The sequence below is a fragment of the Brachypodium distachyon genome, chromosome 5, assembly GCF_000005505.3.
Source record: "Brachypodium distachyon strain Bd21 chromosome 5, Brachypodium_distachyon_v3.0, whole genome shotgun sequence".
NCBI lineage: Eukaryota > Viridiplantae > Streptophyta > Magnoliopsida > Poales > Poaceae > Brachypodium > Brachypodium distachyon.
Window position 1 is genome coordinate 14,944,164 of NC_016135.3, and position 17,663 is coordinate 14,961,826.

Consider the following 17,663-nt stretch of genomic DNA (forward strand, 5'->3'; position numbering starts at 1 on the left):
AGCTACCTGATGGCGGCAGCATGCAGAAGCAGCAGAAAGCCCAGAAACTGGTGGGTTCCTAGGTAAGAAATCATCAGACTGTGTTAATTTGCTGTAAACTGCAGTTTACTCAATTACTCCCGTACCTAACCTACGTACGCACGTAAACACCACTCCTAAATCCTAATCATTTGCTCACAGGCCGGGGATAATTCTCAGTCTCACTCAAAGCGCGCGTTCCTAGCTCTGTGCACGCGCGCGCGCACAGAGGATAATTCTCAGCCCTCCCTTGATCTGTTGACTGTTGGTGGGGTTTCTTCTGCCCCACACAAGATCGATTGAGCCACTCGCACGCGGCCCGGCCGCACGCGCACGAGCCCCTCATCGGGAGCCTCGCCGCGGAGGCGCGTCACGGTGACGGCCGGGCGGAGGAGGAGTGGATCTCACTCAAGGTGCACGCCGTTGCATGCATGTCTCCCGCCATTGACGACGATGAGACGGAGCACTTCCCATAAATCTTGGCTCCCATAGATCAGTAGCCTGCCCTCACATGGAACGTCCCTTATATCATGCTCAGAGACTAAATCATGTCATTGATTGTTAATTGATTGCTGCTGAATATTTCAAAATTTTGTAATTTGGCGGGCTTCAAAACTTTAGCCTTTGGGTAAAAAACTTGGTTTACTTACAATTTGAGCTCAGCGCAGAATAGTTTATGTAAATTTGTTCTATCCTAAAATCCAATATGCCTTTTTTTTCTTCATGAAAACAGAGTAATCAACTTGTGTAACTCGTGCTGGTTAATTTTAAGTTCTTTTGGTAAAGTTTCGGTCATTTCCGTGAGTAGCAAAATTTTGTCTAGAACTGAAATAACTTTTAAACCTTGCTGCTGTGTTTCTTTTGACTTGTCATGCCAATGTAATTAGTATGGTTTATATGTCTGAAGCCTGACTAATTAAACTGGTCATATATATGCGTATTGCAATTTGCATACTGCGGGAACACTTCAGAATTAATGCCATGAAGTTTCACTGATGCATGACTGGAATATATGTGCATTTCCCAAGTACTATACAGTACTAACGAGTACATGCCCCGGAATTAGTTTGGTACATTGGTGAACTAGTACTAGAATTCTTTGTTTACTGACAGAGGATGGATGTCAACTAACCCTTCGGTTCCAATTAACCTCGGTTAAGGTTTTGGGAAAACTGTGCCTGCATGTGTGCGATCCCTAGAGAGACTGGTTGTTTTGGCCTCTGAGGTGCTAGGTACGAAGTGTTTGGGCACATAACTTTGTTTACAAACATTGCATGCACTACATGCATGCAGTGCAAAATTAACAGTAGAATTGCCCATAATAGTCATAAACTAAGTAGCTGTGCAAATTATGTATATCCCCTGATCGGTTACCCATTGCCGGCTCATAGTCACCTTGAATATATACCCTGATTACAATTTCCCATAGTCCTCCTACTTAGTAGTTTGTTGCAAATCATGCATGCCAGTTGCCCATAGTCAGCAGCCAAGTCAAGGAATTGAAACTAGATCGGAACGCGCCAATTCATTTATGGTCCTTATTGGATCTTGCTCTACCTACCTCTTTTCTAGTCCTAAGATCCTGTGCATGAGCATGTTCATCAAAATTATTTCATCATCCTATCTCTAGACCTAATTAGATATAAATGTTACTTTACACAATATTAATTGTCTAGAAACCAATCATATATCCGATCCTTGGGCCAAAAGTTTACATATATAAAGTTCTAGAGACCAGTCTCTGTAAAGTCACATCAAAGGTATAACTCAATGTACCTTTCCCCGTTAGGACGCTCTTGGTGAAATTTGGTGCATCCAACTGAAGCTGGCATGAATGCTAAGAGAGTACAAAGCAGCATTTAGAAAAATAATTTTGCGGCTCGCTTCCAGTCCATTTTTATATATTCTCGTGATCAGCTCATAAACATTTTGTGCTTTTGAGTGAACCGGTTGGTACATGTGATGGTAAATCCTGAACTTTTAAGGTTTTGTTCGCTTAGACTTCTAATTAAGATGCCCTTTCAGCGCGAATACACTTTTGAAAGATGGTGTACAAGGTGATTCCCTCTGTCCCTGTAACATTTCACATAGACGTAGATCATTTTTAGGAGCTTGTGCTCTATGTTGGCTCGTGTGGCTTGCCAACTGATTTGTTTTTTAGTGAAATCCACCTTTTATATACCTCCATTTGTAAATTTGTGACATCATTTATGCTATCTAAAATGTTGCACCACATTCTCTCAATTTGTTACACCATGACAAGGTTTAGCTCATTTAACAATTTCGTATGCTTTTAACCGATCGATCCCACCCATCAGGGCTATCTAGCTTGGTTGATGACTCAAATGCCAACTCAGAATCGTAAATATGCAGGGTGTTTCCAACCCCACTTGTCCACCCGCCCTATCTTACTAAATCATATCGAGACAATTTTCCAATTCTCGTTGGAGGAGGAAGCATCAAGCCTTGCCAGCCCATGGTTGTAAGTTGTGAACGGTCTGCATGTTATTTTCATACGTTTGCTACTGTTTTTCTTGATGGCGGGAGCAATGTGTGACACGGAAACCACTGAAGCTCTACGGTTTAGTGAGCTGAGGCGGTGAGAAAGCATGCCTGGTGTAAAAATGTGCTGCATGTTTACGCTCCCAAGTTGGCAACAGTCACATTCCATGTCAGTCTAACAAGCAGACCCAGCTAAACAGAAAATAGTGTAAAAACTATTAAATAAGGTAAACCTTGTCACGGTATAATGGGAGAAAAGATGCGGTAAAAATTTGTCATAAATTAATTTATAACCAAGAGGTACTTGGTGCTCGATGAAGTTTATGGAGGTACGACCTCTAACTACTAGGTGCACAAAACCACTTGGGAATGGGCCGTTTGGAATATGTTCCCCGGTATGGATGGCGGCATAGTTATTGCATTGTTAATTGGTTTGATCGTCGTCGTAATAAAAATTACGTCTTTAATTTGGTATTTTTAAGACGAGCAAGAAAAACCAATTTCTAAGTTGATGCTATATAACAACTGTTTGATCCAATCGCTGAGATATGTGCAAAATTCATACAAGTACAAATGATGAAAGAAAATTTTAATCAGATGGCTATGATCATAGTCGACCAAGAAATAGACACTCTAAAAATTAGTAATGCTTACATGACCTTATTAATAAAGGTGATTGTATGCATCAATCAAGATAACAGACAGTGCCCTTAACTCTCCTCAGAAAAAAGTAACCAATTCCTAACAGCTCTTTTTGTATGTGCAACTACTGTACATTACACGCACATATCATTTTGGACATACTATGAAACAATTGAAAGGTCGAATTGCTAATTACACAGGAGGTTTGCATATAGATACAATCCAAGATTTCATTACTGTGGATGCATGGCAGCTAGCTCTCCCCAGGCTTGGTAGCACTTGCTTTGGAAGCAATCAAGCGATCCGTAAACAAAGGCTGCTACGAGCCTCGGGATCGTTAACGGCGTAGAATAATGCAGCTGACTGTCTAGCTCCGCGCGCGCAGGCCTTGGACGATCATGGCCTTGCCTTGCGTCCAAAGTGACCAACTTTTATCCCCCTCCAGCGCCGTGGCGGCCGGCCGGTGTCAACTCTCTCCCCCTCCCGCAGCTAGCTGGCCTACCTAGTTCTTCGTATACCTAGCTGCTTGGTGTGGTGCACTTGCCCTGTCCATGGAGGCCGGCCACACGCGTATATATACATGCTACAGGCCTCTCCCGCGTCAAAGAAAGCTCTAGAGGGTAGCTAGCTTTAATTTGCGTGTCAACCGCCATGGCTGACTTCTCGTCTAGCAACGGCGTCCCGCCGGGGTTCCGGTTCCACCCGACCGACGAGGAGCTGCTGCTCTACTACCTCAAGAAGAAGATCGGCTTCGAGAAGTTCGACCTCGAGGTCATCCGGGAGGTCGACCTCAACAAGATCGAGCCATGGGACCTCCAAGGTACTACTACTACTACGGTCTGAATTATGTATCCATATTCCGCATGCTTTCATGCATAGGTGACTGAATTCCTGATCATCTCTGGTGCAATTGTGCCGATGTTTGCGTGCAGAGAGGTGCCGGATCGGGTCTGCGCCGCAGAACGAGTGGTACTTCTTCAGCCACAAGGACCGCAAGTACCCGACGGGCTCGCGGACGAACCGCGCGACGACGGCCGGGTTCTGGAAGGCGACGGGGCGTGACAAGTGCATCCGCACCAGCTACCGCAAGATCGGCATGCGCAAGACGCTCGTCTTCTACCGCGGCCGCGCCCCGCACGGCCAGAAGTCCGACTGGATCATGCACGAGTACCGCCTCGAGGAGATCGACGAAGCCCAGGGCGGCACCAGCGTACGTATATCAATCAATCAAGTTCTCCTCTTGATCCATGTTCGTTCATTAGGGTTTCAGTAGTGACTTAATTAGTTAATATATTGTCGCAGGAGGACGGATGGGTGGTGTGCCGCGTGTTCAAGAAGAAGTGCTTCTTCAAGATCGCCGGAGGAGGCGGCGGCGGGGAAGGGAGCACGAGCCAGAGCGCGGAGGCTGGCCATGGCGGCGGCGGGCACCACCAGCTGGCCGTGACCTCGCCACTGGCCATGGCGTCCCACTACATGCACGGGATGCACCAACACCCGCAGTACCATCAGCACCAGCACTCCTCCTTCTACTACTCCCAGATGCAGCCCCCGGAGGCGGCCAGTTACTCGCACCACGTGCAGGTCCAGGACCTCCTCACCAACCACAGGCCGGCAGCCGACGCCGGGTACGACTTCTCCGGCTTGCCTGTCGAGCACCCAGCGGCAGGCCTTGACGTTGGCAGCAGCGACGGCGGGGATGGGCTTGTCGCCGAAGGAAGAGATCATACGACGAACGGTGCAGCGGCTGATGAGCAGCAGCAGTGGCAGGCGTCCATGGACGGTTTCAGCAACGGCGGTGGCGGGGGCGCCTCGGCTGCGGTGCAGCAGATGAGCGCCTTGAACGGCTCCGGGCAACGAGGCGGGGAGATGGACTTGTGGGGTTATGGGAGGTAACTAAATCAGTACCAAGACATGGATCACAGGTGCATGCATGTATATGATGCATGTGTGGGAATTAACCTGCAAATGCTGGTTACTGGCCGGTGGAGAGTTATAATTAATTGGTTTTGGGTGTTCGATGACCGATCGATGTGAGTGTATATCTTGTGTTATTAATTTGTTGTTTGATTGTAATAAGCACCAAGGACGATGCATATTGGTGTCTAAGAGTGTAAGTGGTGATTAAATTGTGTGTGTACATGTTGCAAGGAGAAAAACAAAAGATCTTTTAAGTTTTTGGGTTTTTTCTTGTCATACATGTATAGAGTTGTATAGAGTACACAAATGTAGAGCCTGAGTGTTGGAAGTGGGGGTGGCAGCATTCGTAATGCTGCATCTACATACCCTTTTCCTATCCTGTTTCCTGTGTGACAAAATCAATTACTATGACAATTAGTTAAGTTCATTGTTGTATCTAACTTCCATGCAGTATAGTCCTTCCATCCATTCCCTAGAGGAAGGCATATTGGTGTTGTCGTAGGTCAAATTAATTGAAGTTCTTGCCCTGTTTTGTTCATAAAAACATCAGCATCTACAGTACCAAATAAATACACGACGAAAACAGATTTCATGTTGGATCTGTCCGTACTGTAGATATTCACAACTTCTTCAATAAGTAGGATCGGATCTCCCTGGTATAAACTGATCTGGCGAACGAACTATGTGGAGGAATCCCTAGTCCCCTACTACCACTCCTAGAAATTTTTCCTGGTGCAGAGATAACTTAAAACTTATAGAGTGTGTTTGGTTAAGTTGCCTGCAGGGACCTAGCCTGCATCGCATGAGGGAGCTTGTACCTGGGATACATGTTGAGGGTATGCGAAAAAGAGATGCGGCCCGCATCATCTTCTTCGCCTTCGCCCACACCCGCCTCCATTTTCCTCTCCGAGGGTCGTTGGAGAGCGTCGCCTTGCCGCGGGTCACCGGAGCGCGTCGCTCGCCCCGTGTGGCCGTCGCTCGTCCTCGTTGCATTGCCATTTGCCACTAATGGGAGCAGGCAAGGGGAGCGGGCTGGCGGCAGAGAGAGGCGATGGGGAAGAAGACGGGGCTAGGGCGGGATGTGGAGGCGTGCGGCGAGGGGCGGCGGCGGGGCTGGGGCAGGATGTGGAGGCTGTGATGAGAGGCAGCGGCGGAGGAGAACGGGTGAATGGAATAAATATGGAATCGATGGGAGTAAATTGCACAGAACCACCACATTACAGTGACTTATTACGAAAATCACCGGTTTTGCTAATTTTCGCGCAGAACCATCGCAATTCAGTGAAATTGTTGCACATAGCACTGATTCCGTCGATTGCGGCGTATAAGCGCGTTTCTGACCGACCGGGCCCAAATGTCAGGTTGACCGGGCCGAACCGGCGTTACGCCGTCTGTTAGCCCGGTCGTCCAAGCCTTTCTCCTCTCCCACTGACTTCGGGCCCCACCATCATCCTCCTCCTATTCCTCATCCACCCGCCCCCTGCTCCCTATCAACGCCGGCCGCCTCGCGCGCCGCTGCTGGTCCGCCGCCGCGCGCCTTCGCTGCCGCCCCCCGCCTTGCCTGGCTCCGCGCGCCTTCACTGCAGCCCCCCACGCTGCCGCCGCCCCAGCTCCGTCGTCGCGCGCGCCCCGCTCCGCGCGCTGCCCTAGCCTCCCCGCGCAAGGCCATGGAGTCCTCCCTATCAGAGATTCGGAGCCCAGCGCATCGGCTACGAGCACGGAAGCCGCGGCGTCGAGCACCGGCGCATCGCCGAGCGAAGCGGCGACCTCGGCGGACTTTCCCGCGGCGACGCGCTCGGCAGACTCGGAAGCGGCGGCGTCAAGTACCGACACGTCGCGGAGGGCAGCGGCGACCTGGACGGACTCGCGCGCTGCGTAGGTGGCCCGCACGCACCCGACGTCGAGCGTCGGCTCCACGGGCGCGCACGCGGCCATGGAGTCCTCCCTATGGGAGGCCACCACATCGGCTACAGGCACGGAAGTCGCGGCGTCGAGCACCCAAACACCGCGGAGGGCAGCTGTTTCCTCGGCGGACTCGCGTGCAGTGGCGCGTTCGGCAGAGGCCTCTCCCACGGTGACGTGCCAGCGTGCAGCACGGCCCGAGGGCAGGGGAGGCGGAGCGGTAAGGGTGGCGGTCAAGGAAGAGGGGAGGAGGGCGCTGCGGCCTGAGGGCGGTGGAGTGGGCGCAGGAGGGTGGGTGGCAGTGGGAGCCCCACGTTCTTTCTCCTCTCCAGTCACCGTCATCTTGCTCGACGCCGGCGAGATCGATCCAGCGAACCAACTCGTGTCGACTCCAACCATAAGAAAGAGACCTGATTGTGCGCGGGTGCTAGGAGGTGGAGGCTGAGAAGGGTCAGGCCGGGAGAGGCCTCCGACTGCTGCGACCCGCCCCTGCCGTCGGTGCCCCGCGAGAAGCGCCGCTGCTGCGGCAGCACCTGTAGCCGATGCCTTGCCGCCGCCGAAGAACCATAAGCAGCAGGCGCGCTCGTCCTCCCTTCGCCACTCTCCGTTAACGGCGCTTCTAACGTCATCTCCGCGCGGTCAAACTGACTTGCGGGCCCAACCTGTCAGAAACATGTTTATACGCTCCAAAAGATAAAATCAGTGGTATGTGCAACAACTTCATTGAATCACGATGGTTTTGCGCTAAAATTAGAAAAAACGGTGGTTTTCATGACAACTGTCTCAAATGTGATGGTTCTGCGCAATTTACTCAATCAATAGGGACGAAGATGGGGAGAAGAATCGACGGACCCGTGCCTTGCAAGGCACGGCGTGCCTCGCCCCCGCTCATCCACCCTCCATTCTAATCGGACGGCACCCACCAAACCACACCAAACTTCCCTGTTTTAGTCCCCACCCAGTGCCAGCAACTGCCTAACTCTGTCTCCCTTTTACCCCCCATCCATCCCGCCTGTGAAGAAGAAGCAGAACTTCAGAAGGAGTTTAGACTTTGGAGATTCGTTAAGGATTGTGTAGATCCGGCGGCCGCATTCACCGGCGAAGCAGCAGCACCCGCTGCGCCAGCACCACTCCTTCAGCTCCTCCTCCTCGCAGCCGCCTCCTCCTTATGTAGTACTTATGTAGTTCTACTTTGGTAAATTAGTGGCAAAAGTATTCCTTTGACTACACGAATAACTGAAAGTATCACTTTCTCAGAACTTTCTTTTGAACAACTCATTTGTTGAAGGTTGTAATGGACTAGTAATCTGGTACCTACGGGGATCAGTAATATAACCACTCTTGTGTATTTTAAATGACAATATCTAGATACATCTAGAAACTTTAATAAGACTTTAGAAACCACAACATTGGTGAAGATTGAAGAAGGACCAGCATAACTTTAAACATAAGCTCATCATTTAAGCATGTAGAGATATGTAAACAGTATATGAAAATGCCAAACAGTTTCAGTATATGCTTTATTCTTTTATTCCCGGCGATAGATATTGTGGCTCGTGCTAGGCAGGGGGTTCGCCATGGCAGACAGGATTTGAGGTCGGCAGCGCTAGTTTCGGCCTCCCTGCGTAGGCAGGGGGCAGGGGAGCGAGAGGGCGTCGCCTTCCTTAACCGGGATCGACGGTGCCATTGTCCTGGAGCACGTAGGCGATCTTCGCGGAGTTGGACAAAGGGACTCAAGGGAGGGCCGACGAAGAGGGGGTGGGCGCAAACGGTGGCGGAGACTCGTCGGGGTGGCAGCGCCTCGATGCGGCACATGCGAGGCGGCTGAGATGGGGAAGGGCGGTGCCGGCACGGAGGCAGGTAAGGGCGTCCAGATGCGGGGAAAGGACGACAGCGGTGGTTTTGAAGAGAGACAAGAGTTACGCGGTCTCGTAGGTGCGTTCGGTTTTTTTCTCTCCCTGGTTTTTTCTCTTGCGGGTGGCTGGTTTTTTCTCTCGTGGGTGGGGCTGACGTACGCACGCAACTGCAAATTAAGTAGTAGTAAAGATAGACTTGTGCACTTGGACCAAGACAGCTCTCATTTTTAATGCCTGACAACTTATATTGGATTAATAGTAAATTGATGTGAGTAGTTATTGGCCGGGTGCAGGTTTCAAAAGAAAAATGAAATGTATCGTGGAACAAATGAAAAAAAAATCCGAAATACCCCCATAAGTTTTGTATCCAGGAGTGCCCACCTGCTCTGCTTACTAACTCTTTGCAGCTGTCCGATGGTCACGATCAGTGATACTCCCTTCCTTCATAAGTGTCGCAACTTTGTCTATATACGCACGCGTTAGATACATGTATATCTACAAAGTTGCGTCACTTAATACCGAACAAAAAGAGTATTATATATGAAATTATGGGGCATTCTCATCCGTGGAAAGGATGCTTCTTTTCGCTTTTGCCCTGTGTGGCTTGTGTCGTATGTTTCAGTTGTTAGCTGGTGAAGTTTGCGCTAATGGCGCGGTGGGTTTTGCTTTTGTTTGTTCTTTGACGTTGGTCCTGTAGGACGTGAAGTTTCTGAGCTACAATGTGAACTGGGTGTTTCGTTTTTCAATGAAAAATGGAACAGGGCGGGGGGCCTTTGCCTCTAAAAATTCTCATCCGTGGAAATGCTCAGAATTTCTATTGGGGATATGTACCATTAGTACCTGCTCGGTTCTACTGGATGTGGGAACATTATTGCCAAATGAGATATTAGGTTCTATTCTGGCTGTTGCCTATGACAAACTTCACACAAGAAATCTCCTAATAAGGAGGGGAAAAACAAGGCCCAGCTACAAGCACGAATTATGCCCAAATTTCAGCTTTCTAAACTTTGGCATCATCTTTTGGGCATGCGCTTTGAGCAAAATTATCAGTGCTAGAAGCCACTAAAAACCTCGTATCATCTCTTGGTATACTTTTCTCATGGAAATTAATACTCATGCGACCTGCAGCATCCGGAAAACAAGACATGAAAAGATATTTGCTAATGAAGAGGCTACCCTTCCCTTCCAATAATCCAATCCATATAGCACAGTTGTGTTCATGGAATTTCAATACTTATTCAAAAGACCAATAAGAAACATTCTGTTTCCTATAAAGGGTATGCCTAGACACATTTTGTAATATATTTTTTATTTGCTCCCCCTCCTGCTTGCTGTACATAACACTGAAAATACAGTAGGCCAGTCAGCAATCATCCAAGAGCACAGACCAAGATGCTCTGTAGTTTCAGATATCATCCAAAGCCTCTGCAATCTCCATAGAATCAGATTCTGCTCGAATAGTGTGTCATTCCTTGGGGCCTCACACATCACAGGCTGAAATGCCCTCTTAGATCATGTAGCATAGTTACCATTAAATTAGTAGAAGTATTTCTTCCAGTGCACCCAAAAGTAGATTGAGGTACAGAGTTCATTCCATTTAATAAACATAAAATGAGACTTCAAATCAATCAGAACAAAAAGGGCCAAAAATGTTCCTTCTACTTAACTGTGCAGGAACCAGAATCTTTTCATATGGACTCAGAAGAGGAATAGTTTCCACCTTCCACTCCTAGCCATGTAACCTAAGGCTAGCGAGTAATTAAATGCCCGGTACCTATCTACCTTACATGATAGTGGCTATATATTACAAGAAAATTCCAGAAGTGAAGTACAAATAAAAAGCCTGGTTTTACTTGTCGGTTTTTTCACAGTTCTCAGGATTTCGAACAAAAGTTCTTGCATACAAAATCAACCTAGATGAAGACTTGTTGTCTACATATATACTATAGAGCTTCCCATGCTGCTGAAAATGAATTAAACAGTTGAGCAACATAACCACATAAGAGAATTCAAACTTATAAAATGTAATGTAGGGTTGTAGACTATATTTGATTGACTGCTACCTTTTATAACAGAAAATATGTGAGGTACACATGATGCCAAGACAAATATGAAATTTTGTTTCATAAGTTGAAGCCGCCGGGATGCGGCAAAAAACATTCAAAATCAGGTCCTTGTCCTCTTGTTCGAAGCTATGATTCGTTATCTTTCTCAGCCATTTCCTTTTTATAAGCCTGCAGCTGTTCTTTAAATTTCTTGCTCTCTTCAAAGTTAGCCTTCCTCTTCACAGCTTTCTGATTTTGCACAAAAAAGTTACATGACATTTACAGAAGCTAGTATAATTTCTGATACAGGAAATAACAAAGTTTTCATATCAACTCTAACTACGGACAAAAAGGTCCTTACCTCCTGCCTGAAGCATTTATCTAGCTTGATCTTAAGTTCTGTGCACTCACCAAAGAATTTTTTGATCGGGTGGTCCAGATGGCACTTCTGGAATTCTTCGATAATCTGGGGAGCACATGGACATTAAATTGTAATAAAAAATGTGCCAAGCATACACTTTGAATTCGAAAACTTCATATAGAACCAGAGGACAGATATACCTCAGCACACATAGGATGCCTGTGTAGGGTTAGATGAGGATGCATTTCCAAAGATGTAGGAATGTGAACCTGCATGATTGTTGCTCGGGTTAGGAAAGAACTCACCCTCAAGTTAGATTCCACAAATGACAGACATATAGTTTCTTAGTATAACTCCACAGATTAGAGGTGGCGCCTAACATCGATATATACGCACTATACAACCTTATATCTTTTTCCTGCATACAATAGACCTACTATTCATTTAGTAAAGTCTAACACAAGTTTAGGGGATTATATTTTCTTTTGAAGATTTGAATGGAAGTATAGATATGAGAGATGGAAATACTTTTTAAGCTGCACATAAATTTAACCATGTCGTTACAATCAATTGTCCCAGAAGCAATTTATATATCTTAAGAGAACAATCTATATGAACATTTACATTTGCGCATTAGGAGGCGTGGCCCAGCTTCTGGCACATCAGCAAAGAAGAGAGAGAAGCAGGTCATTGCTATGATGATAAGAGCTAGCTTGTTCTAAATGCACAAATAAAGGTGACCATGCCAGCACTATTTCAGTTAAATATCAAAAGAAACAGGGCGTGTAGAACAACAAACAGTTTGTCGATCTCAAATCGTGCAAATTTAGCAAGTACCAATCTGATTAGATGTTTGTGAATCCACTAATATTTGTCAGTTGTAAGTGCCTAATATCACCCAAAAAGAAAAGAAAAAAGGAATACAGCAGAGAAGCAAAGCTACCAAGTTATTCTAATGGCAGAACCAAAATCAAAGGAAATCTAAGGAGGGGGTGAGAAGGAAGATGATGGCCAAAACAACACTAGTAAAGCAACTAAACTAGGAGCCATTCCACCTTATCAGATCAGTCTTTTGGTTGCGTTGGCTAAAAACTCTTCATGGTATCAGAGCCAAGGTTAGATGCACGTCTAGGCCTGCAGGAGCCCCACCGTGAAGAGGAGTGTTGAAGTATAAGTGGATTGCGTAGCCCCTTCAATCAGATCGGTCTTTTGGTCGCGTTGGCCAGCGAACGGATTAGCAGCACAGCGGGCAGCAAGGAGCACGCACCTGCTGGAAAGAACCTAACGGAGCCCTCGGTCCCCGGAAGCTCAAATCCGGCGTTTTCCGTAGGAGGTACAGGCGGTGGAAACGTCAGTGGCAGAGATCCGGGAGGAGGCGCCGGCAAGAGCTCCGGGCGGCGGCGGCGGACAGACGGAGCAGGTGCGTCGGCGGGGAACAGACGAAGCAGGTGCCGCGTCGCGGCGCAGGCCGGCGTGATCTGGAGCGGAAGCGCGCTGGATCAGGCGGCGGCGTGGCGGCGGGGTGGCCGGGTCAGGGTGGTCTGCGACTCTGCGTCGGCCACATAGGAAGAAGACGAAGGAGAAAGGGATTTTGTTTATTGATTCACTGACAGGTGGGAACCTGTTTTACCTAGCTCGTCGGCACCGAGCAGTTTTTCTGTTGTTGTTGATGATAAAGCCCAGAAAAAACGAAGCCTATGATTTGACACGGTCTCGGTCTCTCGGACCGAATGGTCTCGGTTCAAACCAGCCCGGCCCAGTGAAGCCCAGTTCAAACCAGTGTATTTTACGGGGCCTGTCCATCTCGACCGACCCAAAGAAACCAACAGAAATCCAAACAAAAAAACGGGCTCCAACCAAACCATTGGCCACCAACCAACAAGAAATCCAAACAGAAAAGGTGGGCTCCGTTCAAACCATTAAGCAGGCCAAGAACCAGGCCGTCTCCAAGGGCTACGCCGACATGGTCGTCTACGGCCGCCGCCTGGGCAAGCCCGGGCTGCCGAAGAGGCGCCGCTGAACAAGTACGACCTGACACGTTACTCTACACCGCCGATCTGGCAGTTTTTTTTTTCCTCGAGAGCAACAATCTGGCTCTATGATTCAAGAGGGAAGAAGATCGATACTAGAACGAACACACATAAAAAAATACTCAACAAAACTAAACGCTTCGTTTTAATCTTTCGAATTAAATTTATCTTGATGCATCATTCGCATCTTCATGCTTCTTCACATATTCGTTGAAAAAATTGCATCATACCATTTTTGTATAAGTTGAACTAACCTCAAAAAGCTTAAATAAATCGCATAAGCCGTTCACCAGAAATGGAAAAAATCTAAAATCATTGAACGCATCATGGCTGGGGGCACACCCCTAAGACCCCTTGCCAGACAAGCTGTAAAACTGTTTCTCCGTCAATGAATCAACAAGAAAAAAGACCAAAATCATCAAAAGACGTGTCGTGAGAAACACTGACTCCATGACAGAGGTTGCAACGCCTACACAAGGACGATGAAAGAGACATGACACCAATCTTCTAAACGACAACGTCTCCATCATCAAGATGTCACCGAGAAGAACACACAAACCTAACAAAATAAGGTAGCAAAACTTGATGCCAGATGTTGATCCGTGGTTCCCCTCGTCTCTTAAGGCTAGATGGGCCGTGAGTGTTGAGAATATAAATATATTGCCTGGCCTCTTTCCATCAATTCGGACTTTTGTTTCAGTTGGCTAGTGCATCAATCTTACGGTGAGAGACGAGGGGAACCGCTGGAAATTGAAGGTTCCTTGAAGACGATGACGGCTAGGGTTTTCTGCTCGCCGATCTGGCAGTTGGGTACACGGACTGCCCGTTTCTTGAGGATGGCCGGACAGCCCAGACCAAAGGAGCGAAAAAGTGCAGTTCTTTTATTTCTTTTAGACCGAGGGGAGAAAAAAGAGCCCTCATCTTCATCCTACTCTTTTTTTTTTGCAAGAAGGCCAATTGCATATATTAAATCAACGAACACTTACACGCAAGTTTTTGTAGGTAAACGTCATTGTCTTCCTTCGGCACTCGCCGGTGGCGCGCCGTGAGCGAAGCTCGATGCTGCCTCTGGACCTCCGAACCATGTCGAAGCCAGGAAACCGTAGTTGACATAGGAGCCGGGAAGTCACCGGTGGGAGTTAGAAAACGCCGGCGACAATGATCTACGAAAGCGACCACCGTCTCGGAGAAAAAAACGATGAAGAAGGTTGGATGCCATCCCAAATCCGGCTTGACGGATTCAATAAGACCTAGCCTCACTGGCTCCACGATGAGGACGAAGCTGGCCAAGCCTCGTCGGTTGGAAAAAGAACCCATAAACCGATACACGTAGACGACATGCAAAATAAAAACACAAAACCAAATTCACCACTCCAGAAGATCAGCGACCAACCATCACGCACTCCTTGACGCCACTGGCAGGAACGCCGCGTCGATGAGGTGAACGAGAAGTCAAGAAAACCTTATTATTGACCCGCACTGTGCCGCCATCACCACCATAACGTCGTTGCTGGTTGACCAAACCCTAACTTTTGAACACTAAATGATATAATAACTGTCTTTGGATGTAATAACTTTTGAGATTTGAACATTTTTTTCAACTATATCAACCATAGGGTAATTTATTGTAGGACACGACTATACAACAACGTGCCCACCTTAGCACTAGCACGCGGCGTGCTTTCCGCGCGCTTGATTTGGCAGCCGGACACGAGCGCCTCAGTTTTCGTTTTGCTCCCCACGTGATTTGGCAGCTGGATTGGGCTGGCCGGCCCATCTTCTCATAGCCTTTTTTCCCTTAACAAGTCTAATCAACACATCGCAAAATATCTAATTAACCTGATTGACAACAGAACATACATGTATTGGCCCATGTTGCTAGACTTTTTTTTTTCTATAAAACAACAACTATTTTTAGACAGGACTATACCGCGGCCTGTTATATGCACATGCATATTTACCGGCTTATCCACACATGTTTGTTAGGTTGATCGTGCCTATTTATCAGATTAATTAGTGATACTTACCAGGTTAATTGGGCATACTTATCAGGTTAATTTTGTCTACTTGTCGCAGCGTCCTTACCGATGCATTTTTGCGCTCTCATGCGGTTGCATCCGGAAGCACAAGCGCGAGCTCGAGCAGCCACTTCAGACCTCCTCTTAGCCGGGCTTTTCATGTCCTGACCATTCTTTTTATTGGGACCTTTTTCTCTCGTAGTGGGTATTCTTAACGTCCTAGTCCGGGTTTTTTTCTAGTTGTGGACTTCTTTTCCTTGTTTGTGCGCCCGTGTTTAGCTCTCATACCCGCTGTCCACCGGTTTGCAGCAGATTTTGCCTAGTTTTCTTCGTATGTGGCTCATCAACTTCAGTAGCAGCCCGTCATAAAGAAGCCGTAAAAAGTATACTTGTCGATTTATCGACACCTACTTGTTTGTTTATCCACGCCTACTTACCGACTTATCCGTGCACACTTACCAGATTAGCTGTGCATACTTATCAGGTTAAACTAGACATACTTACCAGATTAATTGTGCAAACTTATCATGCTAGCTAGACATACTTACTAACAGGTTAGCCGTGCATGTTTACCGACTTATCCATGCATGCTTACCAGGTTAGCTGGTCATTGTTACCAGGTTAGCCGTGCATTGTTACCAGGTTAGCTGGTCATTGTTACCAGGTTACACCAATTTAGCCGTGCATTGTTACCAGGTTAGCCGGTCATTGTTATCAGGTTAGCCGTGCATAATCACTAGGTTAACTGGTCACGCTTATCACATTAGCTGGTCATAGTTACCAGCTTAACAACATACCAATTGTTGTTAAATAGAAAACTAGTGATTGGGCTAAAAACGTGGCAACTAGGTTCAACAAATACCCCAACACGCTCGAAAAACACAATCGTCGCTGCGCTACCTTCTCCTCCGTCGCAACCGCCACAACCTTCTCGGCCGCCGGCGCCCTTTTCCGCCCCCGGCCCATACAACTCCGCCGCCGCTGGCTATATAAGCTGGTGCCTCTACCTCTCTTTCACCTCCTTTACCCTTACCTTGGCCCTCTTTGTCTACCCGAGCCTTCAATTTGAGCCATTGCACCGTTCTTCCTCAAGCTTCGGCGAGAAGCTTCACCTTCCTGTCAATGGCGACTGCTCCACCGGAGCCGGAGTTCTTCAATTCCTCGGGTGTATAGCATCACCTAGACCTACAGAAGCTACCCCGACCCTGTATTCCCAGTCCCGAGCTCCTAGGCGAGCTCGCGCCGTCGACACTACCGCCCGCCATCACTCCGCCGTCGCCAGCATCCTTAGTGCGTCGCTGCTCTCGAATCGAAGCACCAGAAGACTCCGCCCAGACCCCCTAATGCTTCTACGCCACTCAATGGCTCTCTCCGGGCTCGCGCTGCCACGCGCCTATGCTCCGCTCCCGCTGCCGCGCACCTATGCTCCGCCCCCGACCCGTACGTGCAGTTCCGCCGCCACTGCGCGCCCCGCTCCGCCCCCTGCCCGCACAGCTCCGCCTCCCCCGCGCTCCCAGCTCCTCCCCCGGCCGGCGCCCTGCTCCAACCCCAGCCCGCGCCCTGCTCTACAGCCGCCGGGCACGCCCTTCCCCACCGCGCGTGCCCTGCTCCGGCCCGCTCCGCTCCGCCTCCGAACTGCTTCGCCCCGCCTGCGTGACCGCCATGGATCGAAGGAGGTGAGAAAACGGGGGAGTCTTCAGGAAAGAAGAAGAGAGAGGGGGGAGAGAGGAGATTTGCATCGCACGGTCAGGAGGGCGCCGCACGCTATGACACGGGTGGGCACGTCTGGTAATTAGAATGTCCGTTTATTGTATAGTTGAAGAAATAAAAAAAAACCGTTTTGCTAGGCAACACGCGGCTGGTTTTTAAGGAGCAGTCAACGCTGCAACCGTCCGATCTGCACGAGAAATAACAAGAGATCGGTCGATTCGAGGCTGGGGCATGTTCGAGCGATTTTTTTGCCAGTTGTTATATGTTGTGGTCTTTTGTTTCTGGATGGTCTTTTCTTCTGGATATTGGCCTGTTGTTTTTGGACCTGCGATTTTTTTCAGTTGAATTCTTTTTAGCTTGATGTAATGAGGGATGAGAAGTATTTTTACGATGTGTTTTCTTGTGGCTTTTTTTGGTTTCGGTCATCCAATAAATGCTTGAATCTTATATTTGTGCAACTCAACCATCACCAATTTGCAACTTATGAGGATAATTTATTTTTTGATTGTGAATCTATCTTCTCGTTGGTTTGTTTCTTATTTTTTCTTTAAAAACTCAATCAATGATATGTCGATGTATATTCTTGTTGTTTTTTTCTTATCTATCATCTCTTTCTTTCTTCCTTTGATTTTTTTCTTCATTAAATTCAATCATATGTATGC

The 17,663-nt window shown here is 47.9% G+C and overlaps 2 protein-coding genes across 3 annotated transcripts; one reads left to right on the forward strand and one right to left on the reverse strand.

The window, feature by feature from the left end:
- Positions 1-3,714: 3,714 nt before the first annotated feature.
- Positions 3,715-5,501, forward strand: LOC100827838 (protein BEARSKIN1). Its single transcript, XM_003579789.4, has 3 exons — positions 3,715-3,982; positions 4,095-4,372; positions 4,465-5,501. Exons 1-3 carry the CDS (start codon positions 3,814-3,816, stop codon positions 5,053-5,055), a joined length of 1,038 nt encoding a protein of 345 aa, XP_003579837.1. The 5' UTR covers positions 3,715-3,813; the 3' UTR covers positions 5,056-5,501.
- A 5,160-nt stretch (positions 5,502-10,661) lies between these two features.
- Positions 10,662-12,835, reverse strand: LOC100828147 (COX assembly mitochondrial protein 2 homolog). Of its 2 annotated transcripts, XM_024456407.1 has the most exons (5): positions 12,511-12,835; positions 12,299-12,377; positions 11,444-11,512; positions 11,244-11,348; positions 10,662-11,131 (listed from the first exon to the last, which is right to left on the reverse strand). In XM_024456407.1, the coding sequence occupies exons 3-5, from the start codon at positions 11,486-11,488 to the stop codon at positions 11,030-11,032; spliced, it is 252 nt and encodes an 83-aa protein (XP_024312175.1). In that variant the 5' UTR covers positions 11,489-11,512; positions 12,299-12,377; positions 12,511-12,835; the 3' UTR covers positions 10,662-11,029. The 2 variants fall into 2 exon arrangements, with proteins under 2 accessions (XP_024312175.1, XP_003579838.1); XM_003579790.4 differs by lacking the exon at positions 12,299-12,377 and having other exon boundaries at positions 12,511-12,833.
- Between the last annotated feature and the right edge of the window lie 4,828 nt (positions 12,836-17,663).

Bases quoted from the DNA above. Each gene is read 5' to 3' on its own strand.
- LOC100827838 (XM_003579789.4), top strand. From the start codon at position 3,814: ATGGCTGACTTCTCGTCTAGCAACGGCGTCCCGCCGGGGTTCCGGTTC. The intron at 3,983-4,094 runs GTACTACTACTA...GTTTGCGTGCAG, and splicing joins CGAGCCATGGGACCTCCAAG to AGAGGTGCCGGATCGGGTCT. The intron at 4,373-4,464 runs GTACGTATATCA...ATATTGTCGCAG, and splicing joins AAGCCCAGGGCGGCACCAGC to GAGGACGGATGGGTGGTGTG.
- LOC100828147 (XM_024456407.1), bottom strand. From the start codon at position 11,488: ATGCATCCTCATCTAACCCTACACAGGCATCCTATGTGTGCTGAG. The intron at 11,349-11,443 runs GTATATCTGTCC...TGTGCTCCCCAG, and splicing joins GGCATCCTATGTGTGCTGAG to ATTATCGAAGAATTCCAGAA. The intron at 11,132-11,243 runs GTAAGGACCTTT...GTGCAAAATCAG, and splicing joins ATAAATGCTTCAGGCAGGAG to AAAGCTGTGAAGAGGAAGGC.